General features: G+C 40.3%; 1 protein-coding gene across 2 annotated transcripts in view; it reads right to left on the bottom strand.

Annotated features, from left to right (window-relative positions):
• Window positions 1–27011, bottom strand: part of LOC149200939 (shikimate kinase 3, chloroplastic-like) — a 302762-nt gene that overhangs the window by 169536 nt on the left and 106215 nt on the right. For both annotated transcript variants that reach the window (XM_089402826.1, XM_089402825.1), the window contains exons 2-7: window positions 5305–5363; window positions 5077–5131; window positions 4842–4914; window positions 4668–4755; window positions 4325–4407; window positions 4060–4189 (exon numbers count right to left, since the gene is read on the bottom strand). In XM_089402826.1, coding sequence (XP_089258952.1) covers window positions 4060–4189; window positions 4325–4407; window positions 4668–4755; window positions 4842–4914; window positions 5077–5131; window positions 5305–5363 — 488 coding nt within the window. The remainder of the gene's footprint in view (window positions 1–4059; window positions 4190–4324; window positions 4408–4667; window positions 4756–4841; window positions 4915–5076; window positions 5132–5304; window positions 5364–27011) is intronic.

The raw sequence follows: 27011 nt of genomic DNA, 5'->3' as shown, positions 1-27011 counted from the left end.
CCCAAAAACAGTCTGGCCCTTGAGCCCCTCTGGTAGCCCACAACCCCTACCGAACTATGGTAATGGATACATCCCAACACTAACCCGCTCAATCTGGTAAAAGCTCAATACATCTCGCCATCCAACCCGATGCAAGCAATCGACTGCAAGAACACCAAAATATGTAACAACTCCACCCTGCGAGTGATGCGCCCTGCGCAACTCATGTTGTCTCGTCTCGCTGTCGTGGTCACACAATATACGATCTGTCTAGGTAAATCAACCACTCTCCCTCCAACATGCAGAGGTAACCTAACAATACTGTAGACCCCCTCTATGTAAGCCTGAAGAGAGCTACTGACTGGAAGTACTACAACTCTGCTAGTTGCTTGCGTATCTATCTGCTCCCCGTCGATGACAGGCCCAAAAGATGATTGCCCATCCTCCTCCATCATGGGCTCAACAAGAGTCGTGGTTTTCCCACCATAGGTAGCTCCTCAAGCAAGACATCCTCATCTAGCTCATGCTCCTCAAGGTGCTCTCCTTGCTGCTATAGGTAGCAGTCGTCTGAGAACTCTGTCACAGCTCTGGGTACCTCTATGCTTACTGACACCTAATCAATGGGAGGTCCCATGGATGTGTGCTCAACTGTCTCCACCAACGTGTCAATTGGAGCTACCAAAGGAAACTCCCACAAGGGTAGCTCCTCTGTCAAATTGGGTGTATCTATGTGCTCGTCATGACCCTGCATACCCTTGGTCTCCTCCTCAAGCTCTTGATGTCTAAAACCGGGTCTCCACCAACAAAATTGCCTCTTGGACTCACCCTCTAGCTACCCTCCTGTACCTTATGATCCAACCCCAAAACCATACTTCTCCTCCTCTTGTTCATCTAAGAAATGAGGCATGGTAGGATGGCCAGATTGGCCATACGTATGGGTGTTGTACAGTTGGGGTGTGTGTGCGTTTGCTTGGGTTCTCCGCTGGTTATGTATCATTTTTTGCATCCCCTCTAAGATCTGTTGGTTCTGCCTCACCAATTGTTGGCTTTGACTCATCAACTCCTCCATGATCTTGCTAGCCTCCCCACAATTGGCCAAGATCATGCTCTGATACCACTGTAATATTCCTAAATGGTAATATTCTTGGTTCACTAGCAGAGAAATTATAGAACAACACAAGGCACAAACACCCAACACAATTTCAGAATAACAACTGAGCCATTTTATTAAACTTCGGAATATATTGGTGCACAATAGCAAGGAATAAGTGCACCTGGGCTTGCATAAGTGAGTTGAAGCAAACCCAGGTGAGATAGATGCCTCTAATGAGTAGAAACTTCGATCCCAAATGACCTCTGCACTAAAACTGGAAATTAATTGTTGTTGCTGCTAGAGGATAGCTCGAATCTCCCATTGAATGCCTGGAATGGTCTGAAATCATTGTTGTAGCCTCCTCTTAATTTTCCCCACAAGAACCAGAAAGGAATTGGTCCCAATCTTTCACACCGGAAAACCCACAAATTGGTGCAAACTATCAGCGGAGAAATAAAACGCACTACTGAATAAAATGGGATTTTGAGCCTTAATATTACTCGAAAAATTCTGCAAATTTAACAGGGACCTCTCCTCCAAATACCCATAAAAACCCAGAAAGCTTTGGGCCTAGTTCCAACCTTCCAAATTTACACCAAAATGGAGTGAGCTCCTCCCATAGCTAGGAAAATTGCACCACCCAGAGTTTTTCTGCAAATGCCCACCAAAAATAGCTGATCAATCCCTCCAATAATTCCCCTTATGTCCCATAGCACAACTCACCCCCAACTCCGGTCCATCCTTCACAACAAATGTTGCTCCTAAAGTGACTGCGTAGACCCCAGTCAGCCACTTCTACACATGCCCAGGAAAAGAATTTCATCCTGGAGTGCTGCCACCAAATCAGCCTATACCTCACCTGCAAATATGGTGCCAAATACTCAGGAAATGGCCTCTAATTTCCCCACAACAATCTCTAATTTGTAGCTCTCTCCTCCCACAAGTGTGTGGTCCTTTCCTATGCCCAGTCTGCTCCATAATAGCTCATTTTCACCTATAGAATCCCTCTAGTGCAGCCTCAAATATATAGCAATGCTCCCCTAGGGTGGCACTCGAAGTCCACCAAAGGTAGAGGTGGAATTCCCGCTTGGGAATTCCTTGTGCTAAACAACATTGGTTTACTTGGCTAAACAATCAAGAAAACTTGTGTTCAAAGGTTAGATTGTCAAAAGATCCAAAAATGGAGGCCACTTCTCCTATTTATAGTTGTTGCTCCTCTTCTCTCCTTGTGGGCTCCACAATTCGACCTCCTTGCTTCTTCCCTCTTCCCTCCAATCCAATTCCTCAAGGAGTGCATATTTCCTCATGGGGTGGCCTCCACATCCCACTATGTGATTAATCTTCCCTTTGTTTAAGGTTTGGAACTTCCTCTACCACACAAAATTAAATTAATTAATTTCCACCCACTTTTCCAAAGTTTGTACCCAAAAATTTTCTCCATCCAAAATTTGCAAAAATTGAGAATGGCTCTTAACAGATTTTTATTGGAAGGGATATTACACGAGTGGTGTCCCTTGGCCCTTTATTTATACATCTTGTCAATCAATTTGTAATATTCCTAATAGGAAATAAATAGTGAATAACAAAAAAGGCATACTCATGAACAACAACCAAAATTTGCAAACACACATAAATCTCAGATACACATATATCTGAGTTGAACTGAATATAAGTACAATATAGTGAGGGAAAGAGGAACCTGGAATCCTAGGTTGAGAAATCATTGCCCAAGTGCTGGAATATCAGCCCAACTAAAGCTTTGTGCAAACCCAGTAATTTCTACTCCTGTTGCTGAAAGGAAATGGTGATATATGCTTCTCCTGTGCACAGAACCTCCTGAAGTTGCAGTTGGTGCCTCTCCTCAATTAGCTCAGCGAAACCCAGAAAGGAATCTGCCCCAGACCAGCCGCCCAGAAAACCCACAAAAATCAGTGTGTATGCCCTATCTCTCCACCTGTACACACACTGCCAGAAATATGTTGTAAGAACTCCTCCAAAATTACTCCTCAGCTCACCCAAATCCTCAAGCAATTTTTCCTTCTCCTAAGCCCTTGTTTCTCCAGCCCGGAACTCCACAAATTTGCTGGCCTCTCTACCTCTATGGAAACTACCAATGAGACCCCTCTGCAGGCCCCAGAAGCACAAATTTGACCTATGAAATTGGCTGAGAGTCCTGCCCTGCAATCGCCCCAAATCTCCTGCTAAAGATGAGGCCAAACATTCTCAAATGCCCGGAACTTCACTCCCACCACAGTTATCTCCCCAAGAGCTCGAATTTCTTCAACAACATCCACCTGCAACTAGACAGGTTGAGTGTACCACTCGGTTCAGCTCTAGAATGGCTCTATAAGTGAAATGAGAAACTTTGTTAGGGTGGCACTCGAATTCCATCAAAGGAAGAGGTGACATTCCCGCCCGGAAATCTCTGGTGCAGCAGCACTTCTCTTGACTTGGCTAAACAGCTCAAGCAAACTATTGTTCAGAAGTTCAATTTACAAAAAGCCCCAAATGTTGGTTCTCACCTCTTATATATACTTCTGCTCTCCTCCTCCCATGTGGGCCCCACACTCCACTAGTGTGTTTCCCTCCTTTTTCCTCTCTCCACAATTGCATGCAGCCTAAAGGGAGTGTGTATGCCTTGTGGGTGGCCCCCATAACCCACCAAAAATCAAATATTTACCTTTTCTCCTAAGTTTATAACCCAAAATCTGATGCTAATGCCAAAATTATTGTCAAGTCCAAAATTTACCAAAATTGTGATGCCTTCTCTATAGTTTATAAATTTGGGGATATTACACAATGAATAGGATATCTTTGGAGGTTGCTCAGCTACAGGGTCAATTGTGGTGAGGCAGAACAAGGATGGAAGCAAACTCTAAAAACATGAAAGTATAGAAATCCATTTCTCTTGCTGCTACATGAACATGTCAGAACAAAAGCTGGAGAAAGAAAAATGTCCCAGTGCAATATAAAAGAAGTAACAAGACCTGAGAATAAGATTCAGCAGTTGTTTGGCCTGAATGACTTTGCATTTCAGCTTCCTCTTCTACAATTTGTTTTGCCAATGCCTCCAAAGGCACATCCAGCCATATGGTAATCCCATGTCTCATATAGCCCCTTGTAAATTTGCAATACAAAAACAAGGCTTCATATGAAAAACGATTTAGATTAAAAAATGATTATTAGAAGATGAAGCAAGCTGACATGCATAAGATGCATATTCTTGTCAACAAATCAAATAGATATACTCACAGATTTTCTGGTCGTACTACAGCGCCATCTCCAGTCGAAACCACTAGACGACCCATAGAAGATAATTGTCGTAATACCTCACTCTGCGAAGTTGTTTTATCATTGACATTCATAAAAATGATTACCAATTATATCATTGTGTTATATAATTGTCTTCACGAGTTATTGTTTAACTACCTGAAACAAGTACATCATCTTTCATTCATTGATAAATAACTACGGATCTTCCTTACCATAAGACTAAATGAACATTACAATGGGATTTTTTGCATTCGAAACAGATTCCATTCATTCTTAAGTAGGTGATCTCAAAAGCAAGGAAGCATGGTTAAATGCCATTCACCTCTGAATCTCTAAACCCCTCCACATCTTCCTTTCTAAACTTATGAGCAGCAGATGCCCCTCCAGCTGCCTGCTCTAACAGCTCCTCACTGCTCACAAGAAGGTGAGGAACACAAGCTATCAAGTTATTGGAGGGTGCCAGGCATGACAAATAATACCTCGTTTTTAAACATACCTGTCAAAAAAGTAATACCCTAGGACTTCTGATAAAGTCCTTCCAACAGTGGTTTTCACACCACCTGCCATTCCTGAAAGAAATATATTTGTCAGCCCCACAACTGAAACAGTATCACAGATACATGATCAGCTTAGATGCTTTAGAGTCAACTCTTTCATTCTGATCTCATGAATATATTTATCCATGACTGCTACCTAAATCAAGAGAATCAATATGCATTCCAAACACTCACCTACAAAAAATAAGCATGTTCCTTTCAAGTCAGACAAAATTTCTTCTGCCTTCTTCTGCATTAAAGAACTTATTAAAACTTCCGCATGCAAAAGCTTTTATTGCTTGGCAAACTCACCAGTGACCAATCAATAACAGCAGAGCACAAGACACATTTTGTAACTTAGAAAGTCTTTCACACTTTTCATCTAAATAAAGAAGAGAAACAAGATGAAAGATGAAAACTTGCCTTCAGAAGTGATGCCTCCTCATCCAAAATTGCAGACTTGCTTGTCTCTGTTTCAGAAACTATTTGACAAACACAGCAGAGGAAAAGTATAATGAGAAAATAAATGGCACTAAAGGTCAGAAGGACAACTGTAACAGTTATATTGAAAATATGCCGCTTAATCAAGATTCAGGCATTGAATTCCATATAGAAAAATTTATGGAGAGGTTATGCAGCAATTATGCTGTTGACCATTTCCAAGACAGCTGACCAACAAGGCAAACTATACCACATGCAGAAGACATGTCAATGCAGATGAGTCATAAGATTCATATTTTTAATTCAGTCTATACTTTTCTGTATTTTTAATAGCCCTTAGTAGATTTAAGGCATTAAATACCAATGGTAGGAACCATTTCATTGTCCCTATTAACACCATAATTTTTAAACTTGAATTCGAACTCAAATTAGGTCGAGGGTCAACTCAGAATCGGATTGTGAGTTAGACCGATCTGATTTCAATGACTCGGTTTACTAAAAAATACACAAAATACTTAGATTTTAATTATAAAACATATTTTAAAGATTCCAAAACATTAGAGACAAAATATGCAACGTCTGCTCATGCATATACCATGTAAGGGTGAATATATCAAAAAAAATTCAAAATTACACCGAGAGCAATACATATCAACAACAAAACACAAAATTATTAATCAACAAAGTTCTAAATGGCCCCTAGGGCCTAGACTGAGTCTGAAAAACATGCTACAACTATCTACTTTTGCCTAGACTTGTCTTCTTCAAATTTCACAAACTGATTTTGCAATTCCAATCTAATCTGTCCAATCTCCTCTAATGGGGTCATGCATAAGCAACTTGGCCTCTTATATTGGCCAAGTGTTCTTTTGGCCTATGATCCTCTGCTAATGTTGATGCATCAACAGTATTATACATTGTGTTCTTGTTCACATATGACGATATTGCTTTTTGAATGTGGGTCATGACCCATGGTGATCATTGGTGTAATATACAATGGCTCATAACACTCTAAATCATTCTCTTACTAGCTTGTACCTGTTGCCACACAATCTAGGAGGGGTACCTAAGGGACAACTACTAGACCAAATGACAACAATGGGACAAAAACCCATTGTCACCTTAGTGAGTGTCCCCTACTCTTCATGGACTTTCACTGAAGAGGAGTCCCGGTATGAGGGAAATCACTATTAATGATAGAACCAATGACTAGGTATGATGTGATTCCTAAGGCCCATTCAAAGGAGAGGCTCAATGCTTCAAGAGAAGCAAAAAGCTTCTCCAAGAAAGACTTATTAGGAGACCTAGACCTAGGGTTAATGATATCCAAGGATATGGAAATGTTTCTACTGCAGCAACTAATCAAGTTTCTTCTATTTGTTAATTAACTGAACAAATTATTTACTGTGTTCTACAGTAAATATCGAAACCAATACACTGCAGCCTTCACTTAATTAAATTATATGCAGAAACAAGAACTCAGTGAGAAGAAATACACAACACACAATGGACACCGTTATTTTTGGACAAATACCCCAAAAAAACCCAAAGTGGGGAAACCGGTGCAGCGGTTGAGGGTTTGTACTATTAAGCAGTAGTTTTTTGAATACAATTCTTCAGATGCCCAACCTGGCAATCTCATACAAAGATCTAACTGGGCAAAAAGGTAGTGAGATGATCTCACCCTGTCACTGGAAGATCCGGCACTAATTTGCGCTAGAGATGAGCCTCTGCGCTGCCTATGCATAGTACTACATCACACCCACGCAGTTACTGTGTCACTGCTATTGGGACTGCTTTGCACCTCCTCTCGATCCTCTGTTGGCTAGAAACTTTGGCCCTATGGCCTCCCGGTCTCACACCCCGGCTTCGGCACTAGATCCCGACTATTCCTCAGCGGAATTTCGGTCTCCCTCTGAAGCTCTGCGCTGCCACAGCGTAGCTCTGCATGGCCCTGTGTCAGCCTCACTAGACGTCTTTCTGCCCTCTCTACCTTGTACTCTTTGAATCAGGAAAACTTCCTCCGAAAACTATCCCTACCCCTCACTGCAAGAAATCACCTCAACCACTTCTCTGGCAATGTTGCGCTACTCTCTTGTGAAAATCGATCTCTGATCTCTCACTCGATGTGTCATCCAAATGCCCATTGAAGCCCTTCTTATAATCCTCCAGTTGAGTAATCAACATCCCATATTAGATCCTAATCAATGGCTTAGATCATTTCGACTTGATCCTCGTCTTCTTCTAGAAGTTTCACCACCAGTTTAATTAATACCCCTTAATTATTTTAATTTCCTAAGTTTAGACTTAGGCATCCATTAAAAATAATTAACTATTTTAATAAAACCTTCTCCGAGTGGAATTTCCCAAAACGATTTCTGGGTATTTTGGAATACATGTGTCCTAGTCTCCCTACAAATTTTGAGACTTAGAGCACATCCGATGCTCTACCAGAAATCAACACTCCCTCTTAGCAAGGAATGTGCTCTAGTAATGCAACCTACTGAAGCATCACCCTGACTCTCTAACATCTCCCTCTGTGTTGTTGATGTCTGACATCACTGCCCACCAAATATTGCAAAATGTTGCATCTGTGTTGTTGTTGGCCCTGTTGTCGCGCAAAGTGTCTAAGCACCGCGACAACGCTCAGACCGAGGGCTGTCACCCTCATCCCCGATCTCTCCATTTAAGTCATCTCCCTAGGCTAAGGGGGGTAGACCTTATGGGATAAAGGAAGACCAACTGGGAATCAGCTCGCTTGGGAAACACAGCGGGGGAATCAAGCACTTGATCGATATTTAAAATTTGATTAGATCTTTAAATGCTTAAGACCAGTGCCTTCGCTAGATGAAGTGGAAACTGAGTAATTGGTTTGTTATTCCTGCTTAGGCAACAGAAATATAAACAAACCTTTTAACAATTGCTTGAAAATATTTACTGAAATGTCTAGCATACGATGAGCATTAAAATAATCAAGCAATAAATTTCAATGACTTAGCAAAGCTCCAACAATTAAATTTTCAAAAAAAAAGATCAAATACTTTAAATAACCACAAAATTTAAAAGCTAAGCACCTAGAATTTAAAATGATTATGCTTGAAATTCCAAACCTAGGAAAATTTATCGTTTTCCAATAGTTAAACTCCAGATAAAAAAAATTTAGCACTTTTAACTATAGATGAAAAATTGATACCATAAAAATCTCTTCTTTCAAAGCTTTAAATCCACAAGCTTAGAAAATCCTTTTGCTGAACAAGAATTAATGCAAGATTTTCACATCCAAATTGCTCAAAAATTTATATATTTTTATAAATGTTTTTGAATTTTTTTTTTTTAGTAGGAAATGAAAATCTAAACGAAAATAAAACCTAAAGATTAACCTTGGTGCCTTTTTTAGGATTTTTTTTTATTTTTTATTATTTTTTATTATTTGATTTAAAATAAAACTAAACTAAACTAATTCTAAGACTAAAAGGCAAGCTAAAAGAAATCAAAAGAACTAACACCTGATCTATATATATAACAAAAATGAAAATTTATAAAATCTAAATCGTAACTAAATAAAACTCAGATCTAAATCTAAATCAAATAAAAGTCTAACCTATTACATATACGAACGAACATATAAAATTAACCCTAGCTACAAACGTTAAAGAAAAAAAAATTGAAATTGTGTTCTATTGTGTAGCTGCAGGTCAAACAATAGGGACGGAAGGGAGGAGCTCGGGCAAGGGGACGGCGGGGACGTGATGGAGAAATGGCAGGATCGAGCTCAAGAGACTTATGACAGCCGCGGAGGAAGATGGACGACAGCGAGGAGCAAGATGCAGGCGAAGATTGCAGCTCGACAGAGGTAGAGGAGACCGCAGCGAGGGAGGTCAATAGGACGTTGCACGCTGATGGAGAGGGAGGACGAAAACAACTGCGAATCTGTGGGTTTCATTGAGTAGGAAGGTATGCTGGCAGCGAGTGAATGAGTGGTGAGGAAGAGAGCGGCGTGAAGGTTAAGGAGAGGAAAGCCAAGGAGCTGAGCGTATGGAGAGACTGCGTGAGAAATGGCAAAACGCAGGTGAAGTGAGTAACTGCGTGAGTAATCTTTGGATGACTGCGTTGATAGATAGAGGAATGGCAGCGTTTTTGCAGGGTTTGAAGACGGATTTGCGTGAAGGAAATGAGGGATAGACTGCATGGAAGGTGCTACGAAGCAATGCAAGGCAAAGGGTGGCATGCACAGCACAGCTTGCTTTAAAAAAAATCAAAATTTTCCTGTAACACAATGAAACCCTAGGCAACAGCAGATAGCCTGAAAAATCCCTCGAAATTTTTCAAAAACCCCCACAAGCGTTGATCCTGAGGCCAGATCTTACCCTCCAGGGCCTAGATCTGGCTTCAAACAAAAAATTTTCCTCAGACCTGCAACCTAAAATGGCAAAACAAAACACCCAGAAATATGCAAGAAAGAAACCTAAAAAAAATAGCTAAATAATTACAATATTCACAAGATAAAGGCTCTAAGCAGCTAGATCTGTCATTATGCCACACATATATTTTTTTTAAATTTTAAATTTAAGATGAGGTGCTTCAGAAAACCCTTCATGCATTCACAACAGAAAATCTAATGATAAGCCCGCCATCAAAACTAGTTGGGCTCTTCAGAAAAATGCTATCCGGGAGTTGGCTAGTCCAACTGAAGACTTCCCTGAACGCCCGGTGATCTCAAAATCAAGGATTTCCTGCACAACTTAATTCAACCAATGTTGAAAATATCGGTATCGGCAAAATATCGGCGAGGGTCCAGAAAATATCTTATCGGCAATATCAGCGAAAATATCGGCAAAATATCAGCGAATATCGACAAGCATAAAAAATGCATAATATATTCATTTTTTTTCAGATTTTTAAACATATAAAGCAATAACAACATGAAATAAACACATTGGCACATAAATATGAAGAAAGCACTGATATATTTGATGTCAAATAGAAATGATACATGAAAGGCGATACGAAATCCTGCTGATCCCTGATAATTGTCCATTCAAAGACTCAAATGTGGAGAACCAATACAAAATAACATTACATATATAAAAGTATCTCATCATCATAAGTTTTATGTAGCATAACAAATAAAACTAGCAGCTATCTATCTGAAATCATTGCCCTCTCCCCCTTTTACGGGAAAACATGATGGGTTGTTTGCCAGGCCTGCCCCTAGTAGTAGAAGGCCCCGACCCTGACCCTGCCTCTGCACCTGATGTCAAATAATGAGTGCTAGGTATGGAGCTATGCTCTCCTATATCTATAGCAGATGGTGTTGATGTTGATGCTCCCACAATGTTCTCCTCCGAGTCCTCCTCTTACTGCCCCTGTTCTAATGGATTATCTAGCTCCAACCATGAAGGTGACTCCTCCAAGATGGGCTCCTTAGACTCCACCCTCCACTGAGACAATACAAATATTGTCTAAGGAAATGGCATCTGGATCCATTAGTGCTTCTATTTGCCTCACTCGAAGTCGAATGTTGTAATGCACATACACTAAATCATTGAGGTGTGCGAACTCCAACCTGTAAGAGTGTCAAAAAAACTAATGAGTCTTGACTCTTGACTCTTGACACTTGAAGGTCATAAATTAAAAATTAAAAATTACAATAAGTGTAATTGCTCAACTGAAGGCTGGAGCTCAAAGTTATACCTATTGCGCTTTTTTGCGTGTATTTTCTCAAATACATTCCAATTGCGCTCACACCCTGAAGAGCTACACGTTTGACTCAAGATTTGTATGGCCAATTTCTACAAATTTGGTGCCCTTGCACCATAGCTTCGCCACCAAATATCTACAACAAAATAAAGAAATAAAAAATTCAAAAACTTAAAACATAATTAAACTTTCAAATAAATGTTATATAATTGAATTTTAAAAAAATAGAATTATAAGTAAGGAAATTCTAAATTGAAAATTCTAATTTCTAATGAGTGATGACTTGTCACTTACGTGGCATGAAGAGGATCCTTTCCCTAATAGCATCATCAAAGCCAAATAGGCCAACACAATCCCGATAATACTGTATCTCACGATTGATTTTGCTACGAAGCTCAGGATCAGGTACCATCCTATGAATATAGGAATGGAGCCCTTCCATCACCTCGCCATCAAAATCAAAGCCGCATTTGTATGAAAATGCGGGGTTGAGGAAGAGTGTTGTTGCATGAATGGGTCGATGAAGCATCCTTGTCCACCAACTATCAATCACATCCCATAACATCATATGCCTATCAAGTCCAACAGAACCCTTGTCCGCATAATAAGAATGAATGGCCTCCTTGGCCCTGTCCATGCCCTCATACAAATAAGCCATTGCAGGCTTCTCCCCATCTACCAATCTGAGAACCTTTACTATAGGTTCACTAACAGAGCATGCTTCTTCTACTCCACGCCAAAACGTCTTAGAGTACACCATTTTTGCAATGGCTTTCCTGTCCTGTCTCCTGCTGTATCTACAATTACGCCAGTCATCAGATACAAACATTTGCTTCAACTCGAACTAACAGCAAAGCAAAGACTGAAGAGTAATAAAGTTTGTGGCAAAACGTGTGATCGCAGGACGCCACAACTCCTTGTTTCTAGTGAACCTCCTCATGAGGCTAAGAACAAAAGCACGGTTATAAATAAACTTGGGGACGCTTCTAGCCATATCAACCGCCTCGTTGATGAAGGAGAGTTTCCCCATATCCTTCAGCAACAAATCAAGACAATGTGTTGCACACGGAGTCCAGAACAATGTGCGATGCCTCTCCATAAGCATCTTGTCGGTAGACACATAATTAGCTGCATTGTTTGTTATAACTTGCACCACATTCTGCACACCAATCTCCCGAATGAACCCATCTAACAACTCACATATCATTGCTGCATCTTTGATATGTTCCGATGCATCCACCGATTTAATAAACATGGTACCTTTAGGACAATGTACCAAGAAATTTAGAAGGGTCCTACCCTTCCTATCTGTCCAACCATTAGACATCACTGTGCATCCAGTAACTTCCCATGTTTTTTTCAACTCCGCCGATCTAGAATTGATGTCGTGCTTTTCTGCTTGAAGAATTCGCCCCTGCAACTCCTCATATGTAGCACTTTTGTACCCTGGGCCCACAACAGCAATAGCATCACACATTAGCTACCAAAATGGATTGGTTTTGGTGATGCTGAGAGGTAAGTCGCTCCAGAAAATACACCTCCCCATGACTCTATCTGCTTCTTGCTTCTCCTTTTTTTTAACAAGCGATTTTATGCCAGGTTGTGATCCATGTCCTGTTCGTGGAACAAAATATGATGACCTCGCACTAGCAGTAGCAGGGGATGATGTACCAGCTGTGGAGCCCCTCCCACTACCCTCAGCATCAAAATCAGGAGAAGATATCTCGAAAGATCTACCTGCAAGTTCAGCCTTGTTTCTTTCTGTCTCTTCCTTCTTTCTGTCTTTTTCATCAATTGCCTCAAGAGCTTTTTGTGTAAGCTCCGGACTAGAAACTGTACAAATCCCAACATCATGTCCAGTGAGTCTAGCCAAGATGGTATTTTAGTCGTGTAACCCCTCCTGTCATCCTAATCCCACACAATTTGCATGTAAGATATGCCCAATTTGTCCCACCATCAGGGTTCCCATACTCCCAAAATGGGTCTAAGGCTTTTGGCATATTTGAATTTTGTAGTGAGCTAACTCAAACCTAGGGCACCAAAAAAAATTGGAACTAATAACTTAATAAGTAATAACCACATCATTTTACAAAATAGTTTTTTTGCTACATTATTTGCAATGTGAATGAAAAACCATAAATGACAATAAGAGGGTGTATTTGAAAGTTTAAAAAAAAAATGGAGTTTGCTCTCCAAATATGGAGAAAAGTTAAAACCCTTGCATTTTCTAATGGGCATGAAAATCATAGCAAATGGAAAAAAAAAAAAAGCAAAATGATTGTAGGCAAATATGCAAGCAAGAATAATCCTAAAACTATCAAAAAATTCATTAACATAGGGGTTTATTTGAACATACCTGTTAATGGAAGAAATGAAATTGTCTCACTGTTCTTCAAGCTTAGATCAACAAAATCTTCGTTGTTGGTGGCGATAATAGCTATTCAACACTCAAACCCTCTTTGGCAGCAAGGAAATAGCTCTCCCCTTCCTTCTCCAGCAATCAGAAATGAAAATGATTGGAAAAAAAAAAATCAGACTTTTATAGCCGCGTGACAATTTTTCACTGTCTCCCGACGATTTTTTGCATCGTCGTGCGATATTTTCTTGACATATCACCGATATTTAGGAAATATCGCGATATTCTCTCGGCGATATTTCGTCTCCCCGAAAATATCGCGATATTTACGAAAATCGACGATATTGTATACACTGAATTCAACCATTAACAAAGAGAGAGAAAACGACAATGAAATTCAGATTTAATGGAGATACCTGCCATTATATTCAAAAATTAAACTATCATTCAAACCCTAATGATCAAACAAGATACCTGTGTTTAAATCACTTTTCAATAAGCTAACATCAATCGCTGAAAGTAAATCTATGCAAGAAAATAAATAATCTTACAGCATTTTTCCGAATAGTAACACCAGCAGAGATTAAACCCAAAGTCTTTCCTTATTTGCACATTAAAAAAAAACGATTACAAGAGAGCTTTCACTTAGCACACGACTTCAAGATCCCATGATCTCAACTGACCACTGACCTCCTATTTAAAAAAAAAATCCCAATGGCTTGTTCGAGTGATCTTTGTCAAAGCGATCTCGACCATTGATGAGGATCAAAAAATCTTTTAATCTCATCCGTCAATATTAAAGTAATGAGGAAATTCGAAATTATCATTTAAATGCATTTTAATTAATTTAAAATTTTAATTTTTGAATTAATTTCCTCCAAATTTTGACTTTGACTTTGAATTAAAATTTATTTTTTTTAAAGAACCCTCGAATTTAGCCTTTGGAAAATTTTAAATTACCTAGGACCTAGGACTTAGGACTCAGGACTTGTGAGGGGATAAATTATTTTTGTAACCCTCAAGACATTTTACGTCGTGATTTTTACATTTTTACATCTCAAGAGGGAAAACCCATTTGACATAGACCCTCATATACTACCCAGTTCTGCGATACAAACATAATCTAACAGATTAAGCAATTTGTAATAAAATAACCTAACCAAATAGTTAAGATTATTCCCAAATCACTTTTACATAGACTCGATCTAACACACTAGGACTCCCCTAAGATTCTAATGACAAAATCCGTTCCGACTTTGGGGTAACGCTGAAGGAAAACTCTGCCGCTCATGGATCGGTGAGACAAAAAACCTTTCTGAATGTAGATCATCACTAGAAAATTAGGCTTACCTAGGCAATTACATGCATGACACGGATCTGCTAATATTATTTACAATTTACACATGTAGACTGGGTTTACAAAATAACATGATTAGGCTGATGATGATAGTCAGATGGCACAGACACATTGATCAAGCGCTATCCCTTTTGCAAAAAAAGGGGGTGTATTTCTATGGGTCGTTGACGCATAGTGGTCAACAGGCCCTGCCACTGCCAACCCTGCATCTGCACTGAACCCTCACAAATGTTGTGTTTGCGCTACTATTGGCCCTGCCACTACCAACACTGCATCTGCACTGCAACCCTCTCCAACTATTTTTGTTGTTGCAACAACAATAGAAAAGCATCCAAAATTACTAAACAGGTGTTCAGCATAATGCATTTTTTGTTGAAGTGTCTAACTGCTGCTAGTCTCTGCGTTGACCCTCTTAAGCCTCTGCGTTGCTGCTGACTTTGCACTGTTGCCAACTCTGCTCTACGTTGCTCAGTCTTTGGCGCTCCTAGCCACTGCAACTGTCACTCTGGCACTCCTCTGCACCAACTGACACTGGTTTATCCTGCTACTTCTGATATGGGCTCCCGTAGCAAGGTATTGATCTAATAGGTGGAGTCGTCAAGGATCCTGCCCATCTGTAGTTCTTTCGAACTACAATACTAGATCACCCCACCCCTCCCTTGGAGGTATCTGGGCAACCATGGCAAACTCCTACTCCTCGATCAACCAGTTGCAACCTTTGGATCATGTTTCTCGTCTTTGTCATTCTTCTTGAGAGGACGTCGTGTAGCATAGTGACCAAATTCACCACGTCGGAAACATTTAACCTTCAAGACATCCTTCTTTCGCTTTCGCTGCTCTTGTTTCCCCTTTGATGTAAGGGTTGCATTCTCTTCCTCTTCCTTGGGCTTCGTTCCACTACTCTTGTTGCACCTTTGATGTAAGGGTTGCATTCTCTTCCTCCTCCTTGGGCTTCGTCCACTATTGTTGCTGCTATCAAGTTTGCACTTGACTAAGTCTCGCCTCATCTCTTCTTGCTGAAGAGTGGCCCACATCCCTTCCCAATTTGGCAATCTCTCTCTGCCCAGGATACTCTGGACAAACACTTTTCATTCTTCTGAGACTGAATTCAAGGCAACCTCACCATCTCGGTAGGCTGAAGCGTTGATCCTACAGCTGCCAACGAATCTCGGACTTCCTGAAGCTTCGCTAGGAATGGATCAATGCATTCCCCCTTCTGCATCCTTGTGGATCTCATCTTCTCCTCCAAGTACATCTTCCGCGGCTCGAAAGATCCCTGATACAACATAGTCAAGGCATCCCACATCTTGTTGGTCGTCCCTTTGCCAGCAATGTGACATACTACGTGATTCCACACTCCATCGAGGATCAGCCTCTTGGCCTTCGCCATTTCAGCCTTGTACTTCTTGAGTGGATCCACATCTACAGGTTCAGCTACCACACTATTGACGTAGGCTTTAAGATTATGCTCATCTAGAAGGCAGGAGATCCTAGCCTTCCAGATCTCATAGTTGGATGCTTCGTCCAACCGATCTTGATCTCTCAACCCATTAGCTGTCATCTTTGCCAACAAAATGTCAAACTACCTCCTCTCTCTTTTGCGTTGCTGCTAGACTGGCCTCCCTGCTGGAGTTAGTAGATCTGCTCCTCTCTACTACTGCTAAAAAATTGAGAAATCGAATTCCCTAGCTAGAAATTCTTTCAAAAGTGTTTCCTTCCTTCTTCTGACGTTTTTCTGCCCCAACAACTATTGCAAAAAACTGTGTCTCAATTGAAGATTGCTCTGCGTTGAAGCTTTTGTTGTGTTGCTCCCTCTGCCGCTGACAAATCTCAATCTAGAGATCTTACCTCTCTGTACTCACTTAGAGAGAGATATTCCTTGAGAATCTTGCCCTCCTGGCCTGGATTGCGCAATCCCTCTGAGGATTCGATCTGCTGCCTACACAGCACTTCGATCTCCCTCCTTCTTTTCAATGCTGGGCTCTTCTAGTCTGCTCTCTTGCTTCACCTACGCTCTGATACCATGTGAAAATTTGCAGACCCAAATTTCTAGTGCAACAACTGATTAAGTTTCTTCTATTTGTTAAATAACTGAAGAAATTATTTACTATGTTCTACAGTAAATATCAAAACCAATACACCGCAGCCTTCACTTAATTAAATTATATACAGAAACCCAATGGCGGCAAACCGGTGCAGTAGTTGAGGGCTTGTATTATTAAGTAGTAGTTTTCTGAATACAATTCTTCGGATGCCCAAACTGGCAAACCTATACAGAGATCTAAGTGGGCAAAAAGTTAGTGAGATGATCTCACCCTGTCACTGGAAGATCCAACACTGATCTACATTGGAGATGAGCCTCTGCGCAGTACTATGTCACACCCATGCAATTATTGTGTCACTGTTGCTGGCACTGTGTTGTACCTCCTCTCAATCCTCTACTAGATGGAAACTTCGATCCTCTGGCCTCCTGATCTCACACCCCAGCTTCGATACTAGATCCCGATCATTCCTTAGCATAATTTCGGTCTCCCTCTGAAGCTTTGCGCTGCCACAGCATGGCCCTACATCAACCTCTCTAGACGTCTTTCTACCCTCTCTACCTTGTACTCTCAAGATCAGGAAAACTTCCTCCGGAAACTATCCCTGCCCCTCACTGCAAGAAATCACCTCGATCACTTCTCCGGCAATTGCTGTGCTGCTCTCTTGAGAAAATCGATCTTTGATCTCTCACTCGATGTGTCTTCCAAATTCCCATCAAAGTCCTTATAAACTTCTCGTTGAGTAATCAATGGCCCAGATTAGATTTTAATCAATGGCTCATATCATTTCAACTTGATCCTTATCTTCTTCTAGAAGTTTCACCCCCAGTTTAATTAATACCCCTTAATTATTTTAATTTCCTAAGTTTATACTTAGGCACCCATTAAAAATAATTAATTATTTTAATAAAACTGTCTCCGGATGGAATTTCCCAAAACGATTTTTGGGTATTCTAGAATACATGTGTCCTAGTCTCCCTAAAGCACAATTTTCGGGTATTCTAGACTTAAAGCACATTCGATGTTACCAGAAATCAACAAAGGAGACCTAAGTTCAAGGCTCCTAAGATGATTAGGACCTCTCAAGAAGCTTTGAATGATGATTAAATGCCTTTAAACAGATTTTCGCTACCCTTGAGAAGCCTATAGTGGGACCACACAAGGCCTAGGGTTTATTCCATCAAATACTATGTGCACAAACCCTCAAGAAAGCCAACACACCTAAACGTTCAAGATGGGATTCAAAGTCGGAGCTAGGGCTTGAGATTTCTCAAGAATGAACCACGGGAATTTCATGAAACCTAGAGGATCACTAGAGGAGACAACAACGCAGTAGCCTATCCAAGCGAATTTGAGAAATTCCTCCCCTAATGAATTTCATAGTTAGCCCTAGCTAGGCTGTCTAGGTTTTGGAGGCCAGAAAATTTGGAGGAGAAAGAGGATGGAAGAAGGGGTGATCACCAAATTTACTCGGATTAGTGCCTTGTTCTTGGGATATGGAGTCTATGTGATTCAAAATTTGGCCAAAATCGTCTTCAAGAAGGCTAAAAAGTGATGCCCTAGCAGGCACCCTTCAACATTTACCAACCCAAAATAAGTGGACTTTCATGGAAGAAAACAAGTTTTATTCCACTAGGAACATTCATCTACTTGTTATCAATGAGTAATATGCACAAATTTGCAATCTAACAATCCTTTAAATGATATTCAATAATTAGGGCACAAAGAAAGAGCTAGTTACAAAATTTCCACACATCCAAGATCAAGAAGATGGATCCAAGAGAGAACAAAATTTCAGCTCCAAAGATATCGAAATGCATCAAGAGATCTCCAATAGATAACCAAGATAAAAAGTGTGAAATACTCACGACGAGATATCCAAGTCAAGTGATGATGATCAAATGAGGTTCTCTTTTATTTATATGAGCCTTTAAAAGTTCGATTTAGCCTAATTGGACTAATTGGGCCCCTAATAATATTCTAATGAACAAAATAACAATAACTTTGGTGACAATCCCAACAAATACCTCAAATGTGTAAAATAAGCCTTCCTAATGAGGCTAAAATGATAAAATAATGGTGCAAAAGGTCATTGGAAGGCCAAGATAAGTCCTCAATGTGCCATGATGCAGATGAGGGCTCCAAAAATGACGTTCAAGGGGGTGGCCCCTTGATTTCCAAGCAAAACATCATGTGGTGCTCCCACATGGCTGCGGGGCATAATCAATGGTCTTATGGGTTTCCAATGCCTCAATAACAAGTCGATGCTCCATTAATGAGGGATAGAAGATGATGCATGCCCTCCCACGTCTTTGGATGAGACAAAGCCCCATCTAGGCCCTGGATCAGCTATCAAGTGTCAGGTGCAAAGGTGTGGCCAGTTAGGCAACATGGTCCAAGTGCATCATCAGCTTTGTATCGTTGGGGCATGAACAAGCAATGTGTGATGTTGAAGAAGCCCATGGATGGCAATCAATGCTCTATTGTGGTGGAGGCCCATGGCTCTCAACGCTCACCCTACAATTGCCATTATGACCCTCTGGAGGGCTTGGTTCCTATATAGGGAGGCCAAGTCCAAGATGGAGACCCACCTGCAATCCTGTATAAGATCCAATGTGTCTCCTCACCTTCCAGTACAACAATCCATTAGTGCAATTGAGTAAATACGGTGGCTAATCAAGGGAAAAAGTAGACACTTCGTAGTGGCATGCCCTTCCAAATGGGATTTAGAATGTACAAGTGTTACCTTGTTCGACAAGCAATGTTAATAAAGGACCCTATTAAGTAGTTTCAACCTCTAAGGGAGTGACAGGCCCGTTGACCACTGGGATGACACCTGATGATTATATGAAAGACTCCATGCCCAAGGGTGATCCAAAGGACACTTGTACCATCAGATATCATCAGTCAACAGAGTTTTTTAACTCTACTTTTATCTTCTCATCATATTTCTTATACCCGGATTCCACACCCTACAGGGAATTGTAATAAGTGATACTAGTATGATGAGTTTTGAGTTTGTAACAGGCCTAGGATGTTACGAATCGATCAGCAAACGAGTACACTTTGGAGTGGTTTTTTTATCTGGTTAATTATCCCTTCTTTTTTAGAAGCGGATAATTTTCTGGGTTTTTTCACTCACTTTTTACCCCAAAGCCGAGGTGACGGTTTGAAGGTTGAGCCCCTAACACATCTTAGTGTCTAGAGTTGATGTATATTACCATCCTAGATCACACACAAAAAAATCGTGGAATTTGGCTAGGTCTAAGTAGTCATTTTTTATTTTTTTAGATTTCCCACAGGTCAAAAATTGCAAATAAAATTATAATAAGTGTAGTCTAAAAAAGTTGTAAGGGATATGAGTAATCATAATTACACCTCTCACCCTCAACTTTCTACTATGACACACTTTAAGGGGTTAATAGTGTATTTTGGACCTTCAAAACCCACATTTCCTAGGTTTAGTGGAAATTGTGGCATTTAATTAGGCTAGAATTAAATAAAATAGAGAAATAAATTATTCCATGTGACAGAATGATGTGGAAATAACTTGGAAATTATCCTAAGTCAAAGAGTTGATTCAACGAACATGTGGAAGATCACTGAGCACACTACATCACAAATACACCGTTATTTCATAAAATCGAATTTCCCAGAGATAAAGCAGCAGTTGCACATGTGGAAAATAGAATTTATTAGAGGAGATCATGCACTGAAGGAATGTTTTGGACCCTCAAAACCCACATTTCCTAGGTTTAGTGGAAATTGTGGCATTTAATTGGGCTATAATTAAATAAAATAGAGAGAAATAAATTATTCATTGTGATAGAATGACATGAAAATTACTTGGAAATTATCCTAAGTCAAAGAGTTGAGTCAACGGACATGTCGAAGATGACTAGGCACACTGCATCATAAATACACCATTATTTCATAAAATCGAATTTCCCAAAGATAAAACAGCAGTTGCACATGTAAATCGAATTTATTAGAGGAGATCATGCACTGAAAGAATATTCGATGGTATATTTGGACTAAAGATTAGGTGGGGCCTCATCTCACAGATATCTCAGGTTGTTCTGCTCTTATCACTCCACTCTTGAGGATTATGAGTTTCACTTGGCCAGACTACGAGTTGCACATGGAGGAATCACACAGTTCCTGAGGACCTATGCAGAGCTATCTGGGGATCATCTACATATGTGGCATCACTTAGTTCGAGTTTGCATTTGTTGACTGGACTTATCACAGTACTTGGATTCACTCATGGATGAGTTTACTATGACATATATGGAATTCGATTTCCCTTGATGTGCACATATGGAATTCAGTTTTGCTCTGATGTCTCTATCTTCTACACATCGAACTTGACTTATCTTTCCTTGGGATTTGCTCCAAGTTCGGTTCTCACATGCATTCTTCCTTGGGATTTGCTCCCAACTCTCTATATAATGAGGTTATATGCTCTTATATTGTATCAGGTAATAAACTATTGGGCTTGAGGAAACTCTGTCATTTTGTACATTCATACTTTGTTAATACAATCAAGACTTTGGGGCCATCTGGTTGGTGTTCTCTTGACGTTTTGAGGTGATGTCCTTTCATGCTACTACTATTGTGTTTAATTTCTTTTTCATATTGAATTAATATTAGTTTATACTTGCTATCTTGCTTGGATTGATGTGTGCAAGCTATCTTGCACATATCATTGATTTAGAATAGTATTCTAGGGATAAGTTTGCCATTTCATTTTAGGAGGAATGATTGGTTTATCTTATTCATTATATTGCTCTAATCTTGTGCAAACTAATATGTGTTCAAGTGTGTAGGAAAGATTTTTTGTATTGTGTGTAGGAATTCATCTGGAAATGGGAGAAATCTCAATTAAATCAACTCACTCCTAGAGTCACAACGATCCAAGACTCGGCTTTTTTTTCGCTTCAAATTTTTCATCTAACGAAGAGCAAAAGAGAATTTTCTTACTCTATAGCTACTTGATCATCCATTTAAAATTCAAAATACTTCTTTGGTTCTAGTTCTTTCAAAGTTATATCTCCTATTCAATAGTCATTTCTAAAGCTAGGCAAGTATGGGGGTTCACTCCCATTACTTGAGCTAGTACTTTGTAAATTAAATTCTAAGTTTAGTTTTGGTTTCTTTTTCCTAATTTCACACTGAAAATTGATATGATTTTGTGTTTTGCAGCCCATAGGCTTGAGCATTGGGCAGCAAGGAACTTGAGAAGAAGCTTTGGAAAACTACTCACTCGTGTGTATGCAGGACTCCCTCACGCTATCCATAGATTGATTTCCAGGGAGGCCATAAGCACTTGGGAGAGAGTTGCAATCTCATCTAGGTCGTGGGCCTTTGAGCTTTGTGAATCTCTTTTGGAGAGTTTTTTCCATCTTCAAGTTTGTTACTGTTATATTTTTGGGGAAAGAATCTAGCTTTGTTAGAGTCTCATCTTTGTAAAGATCTCTCTCATATTGTGGGTTGCCCACTTAGAGGCATTTTTACTCACTTTAATCGCTAATAAAAGATAATAAACAAATGTTGGAGGGAGCTTGCGATTTTTCCCATGGCATCCCCTTTCCTCAATTAAAGGAGGGATTCTTGTGGGTGGCCTAATCTTGCTTCTAGTTTTTCTTAGCTTTCTAGTTTTTTTAATTTCATATTGTGCATGCTCAAAATCAACACATTACACTCCACATGCAAATTTTTACTAATCTTGTATTTAAATTTCCACATGCATACGCTTCCAAATTGTAAACTTGAGAAAATCTCATTTTATGTGTAAACACTTCATACTTTGGCAAGTTTTAATTGTTTCATAATTTCTTCAAGTGTATGCTTCACTACTTGGTCAATTTTTGTTATATGTCATGAAAACTATTGGAGCACTATCATTTATTTGAAACAATTGTAGTTTAAAGAAATCTATTCCATTTTACTTGCGTATTTTCCATTCAATGGTGCAACGACATATGAACTTATTTACATTCTAGCCTCTCAAGTTTTGCAAACTATTCCTCTTTGAAGCATTTGCATGAAGCATTAGTTTAATTTGGGGAATTAACACAATTTGCACTTCATCTAAGCATTTTAGTATAGGAAGGCCCCAACTTACCTCCAACTTAAGTTGGTTGAATAGAATTTTAGGGACCTTCTACCTTGTGGGGTTGAAGGTTTTTCTCACTGACTTGTAGGTAGGTGTAGGCGGCAGGGTCAACAAGGCCCATGATATATCCATCAAATGGCAGGTGTCATGTAAAATGATGATAGAACGGAGTGGGACATTAGGGAAGGCTCCAAGCCACATGCCATGGTACAAGGTAGCTATGATGAGGGAAGCCCACACATTGGGTGTATGGATATAGGAGGAAGCAATCGTGGTACATGAGTTACCCCAGCCTTTGTTTTTCCACCCTTCTTCATATACATTTTACCTTTTATTGATTTTTCTCTCTTTTACTACTTGAGACTCCAAGGGATGAGAGCATGTTGTGTATGATGAAGCAGTGATTACCCCATTAAGGTTGGGCAGTTCATCGCCCACGAAGGGTTGGGACAATCATGGATTCCTTAATGATACAAGGGGCACTCATAGCGGCCCTAGGAACCAGGGAGATGACCATAGTGATAGGGGGTAGAGCTCATGTTTGGCTTTTGCCTGTTACTGCTCAAACTAGCAGGGGTCCTAGGAGGGGATCCTAAAGAGCAACTACTAGGTCAAAGGGCAACTACTAGGTCAAAGGGCAGCAATGGAGCGATAGCCCACTATCACCTCAGCTAAAGCTCCATGCTCTTTTCAGGATTTCACCGATGGGAGGAATCCTGGTATGAGAGGAATCAAAAGAATAGATGGATCAATGATAAGATATGGGGTGATTCCTAAAGCTTGTTCACAAGAGAGACTCAATTGAATAGCTTACTTGCTTGAAAGTAAGGTGATGGGCTCTCTAGGAAGGGCTAGGAGGATACTTGAGGCTAGATTTAGAGGATATGCCTTGACAAGTGGCTTCCTCAACTTAAGGATCCTTATGGAGAAATGGATTCTATGTAATCCTTGTGGAATTTGAGTTATAAAGTTGTGAGACCACAGAGAACTGAAGTGGACCGAAACTAGGTCAAGGGTATGGAGTTGATTGACCGAAAAAGGGCTTGACCTAATTAGAGGAGAGAATAGGATTAAAGGACTAATTTTCTTTTGAAATTTAAATGCACTGACCGAGATGAGGACACTGTTAAAATTAGCAACCAGGGCAAAACTTCATGTGGGTCATCTTATTCATGGCTGATAATATTTTTATTAGATTCCTCTCGTTGAGAGGTGTAGAATTGATATAAATATCATCCGATTACGATAAGTATTCATGGAGATATGAATTTATTTTGATTATGGAATTATTATCAAGCCGACCTATAACTCATGTAGGCTCAGAAGCCCAACAGTCGCATCTATTCAAACACCAACATTGTGTATAAATATAAGAGGACTTTTCCTCATTTGCACTCACTCTTCTCATCATATCTCTCTCTCTACTGCGCAGAAATGAGTCTCTTCTCTACTGCGCAGAAATGGGTCTCTCTCTCACACATGTGAAGCCGAAAGCTGTTGAACCTGAAGCTGCAACTGCAGATCCAAAGATTGACTTGCGTGTGGCCTAGAAGATTTCCTCTTTGGAACTGCGTTGTAGGTCCATCTGGATCTCCTCTGAAAGCCGCAACTTTTGGTGGTGGAATGAAGTCAATCGACGAACGGTTTGCAAGATATCGACTGCCCTAGTTTGAAGCCAGAAACTGTTGAAACTGAAGCTGCAACTGCAAAAGTAAAGGTTGACTTGCGTGGCCTAGAAGATCTCCTCATCTGAATTACGCTGTAGGTTCATTTGAACCTCCTCTGAAAGCCGCAACTTTTGGTGGTGGAATGAAGTCAATCCGACGAACGATTTGCAAAATATCGACTGCCCTAGTTTGATGTCGGAAACTGCTGGAACTGAAGCTGCAACTGCAGAAGTAAAGATTGACCTGCGTGGCCTAGAAGATCTCCTCATCTGAACTGCGTTGTAGGTTCATCTAAACCTCCTCTGGAAGCCGCAACTTTTGGTGGTGGAATGAAGTCAATCTGACGGTCGGTTTGTGAGATATCGTCTGCCCTAGTTTGATAATGAACACTAATGCTGATGCTGATCTAGGGTTTGCTACTGCTGATATGAATCAGATTTATTATACTATTTCTCTCTGCTGAATTATTGAAGATAAAAGAAGATTTGATCAAAGGGTTTCCCCGCACATTGTGGGGTTTGTCCCTAGCTAGCCGCCACATCTTGTGTCTCTTGTCTTGGCTTGTTTTCTGTCGATCATTTAATGTTCTATCTACACTTTACTTTATGTACATGTGATTGCTAATCTGTGGAATATAATAAGAAAAAGAAGTAAACTATTATAAGCATAGAACATACCTTAACTTAACATGGTATCAAAGCTAAGGTGAAGACAAAACCTGAGCAAGAGCAAGAGCAATCACCGAAGAGAAGATTGGCGAGGCTATCATAAAAGAACTATGGGGCCCTCAACACTCTATCGAAGGCAAGTTTCGTAAGAAAGATGACTATCACGGATGGAAGATGTCTATCGATCTAATCCTAAAAGATCCAAGAGAGCTGGACCATGTAAGAGGCAATATTGTTGAGCCTCCATCAAATGCATCCGCTGCTGCATGGATCAAATGGAAAACCAAAGAAGTCAAAATAGAAGATCATCCGGGACTCTATCGACAAGCACTTGGTGGCCTACATCTCTGAACTAGACACCTCCAAGGAAATCTACGACAGACTGGGAAATGGCACTCAACTCTTGGAGGATTACCATTCGAATGGTACGTGTTCAAAACTACTCTTCTGAACTATAATGTAATTCCTGGTTTCGAGGAATTAATGGCTAGATGCATTCAAAAAGAAACAAGGGAAGAAGAGCAAGAAATGCCCATGCCTAAAGGTCCTCCTGCTGCCTTTTCTTCTCATGCTAAGAAAAGAAATAATTCCGGGACTATATCAAAAGGAAAGGCTGGACCTAAGGGTGGAAGAAAAGGACGATGTTACATCTGCAATAAAGCAGGTCACTATGCAAGGAAGTGCCCTGATAGAAAGGACTCACACCGGGACAATGATCAAAATCCCTCTGATGGCAAATCAAAGGAATGACAAATTCAACAGCAAAGGTAAGAGGAGAGCTGGGGATTGAGGAAGAGGACAACCATTCAAGAAGGCTAGAAAGTCCAGGATGTATTAAACGCACCTGACCTCAAAAAGAACCTAGTGTCCATCTCGGCAATGGAAGACAAAGGCTACAAGGTAACTTTCAGCAATGGCAAGGTATGTATATGGAAAAATAATGTTAAAGATGCCTTTACTCTTGGGTTTAGTGTTGATTCATTATATCAGGTCGATGGAAGTCTGCTAGTTGTCATGTCTTGTGACACAACTCTTCAGTCCGAACTTTGGCATCGGAGGTTTGCCCACCTTCATTACAAAGCTCTACCCGATGTAAGACAGATGGTAATAGGGATGCCAGAATTCCAAGTAAAGAAAGAAGGTGTATGTCCCGGATGTGACGAAGGAAAGCTCAAAAGGGGACCATTCCCCTCAAGCCAAAGCAAGACCTTCGATATATTACAGTTAGTTCACTCAGGCATATCTGAGGCTGGCATTAAGAGGGAGACTACTACACCACGTACTCCTGAGCAGAATGGTGTGGCGGGAAGGAAGAACTGCACGATTGTGGAAGTTGTTCGGGCCATGCTACATGATCAAAGACTTCCGAAGTTTCTATGGGCTGAAACTACAAACATTGCCGTATAGCATTGGGTTCCAAGACTCCTGAAGAAAAGTTCACCGGTAAGAAACCTAATGTTTCTCATTTTAGAATTTTTGGAATCCCTATATATTTTCATGTGCCGAAAGAGAAAGGAAATAAATTGGGTGCATCTGGAAAGAAGGGAATTTTCGTGGGCTATAGTGAAAATACTAAAGGCTATAGAATCTATGTAGCCGGTCAAAGGGAAGTCGTAATTAGTCATGATGTCACCTTTGACGAAGATATGGCTCTCAGCAAGGTGAACAATCTGTCGATTTTGAGGAGCTCTCAAGAAGCCGACACCAGTGAACCGAAAGAAAAGGATGATGAATCAATGCCTGATGTAGAAGAACCCATGGATCCGATTGATCCTCCTCCA

Source organism: Pinus tabuliformis, chromosome 2_1 (genome assembly GCF_031772625.1).
Source record: "Pinus tabuliformis cultivar Carrire ecotype Pingquan chromosome 2_1, CPIR1, whole genome shotgun sequence".
Taxonomy (NCBI): Eukaryota; Viridiplantae; Streptophyta; class Pinopsida; order Pinales; family Pinaceae; genus Pinus; species Pinus tabuliformis.
This window is presented reverse-complemented; position numbering and strand designations above follow the sequence as displayed.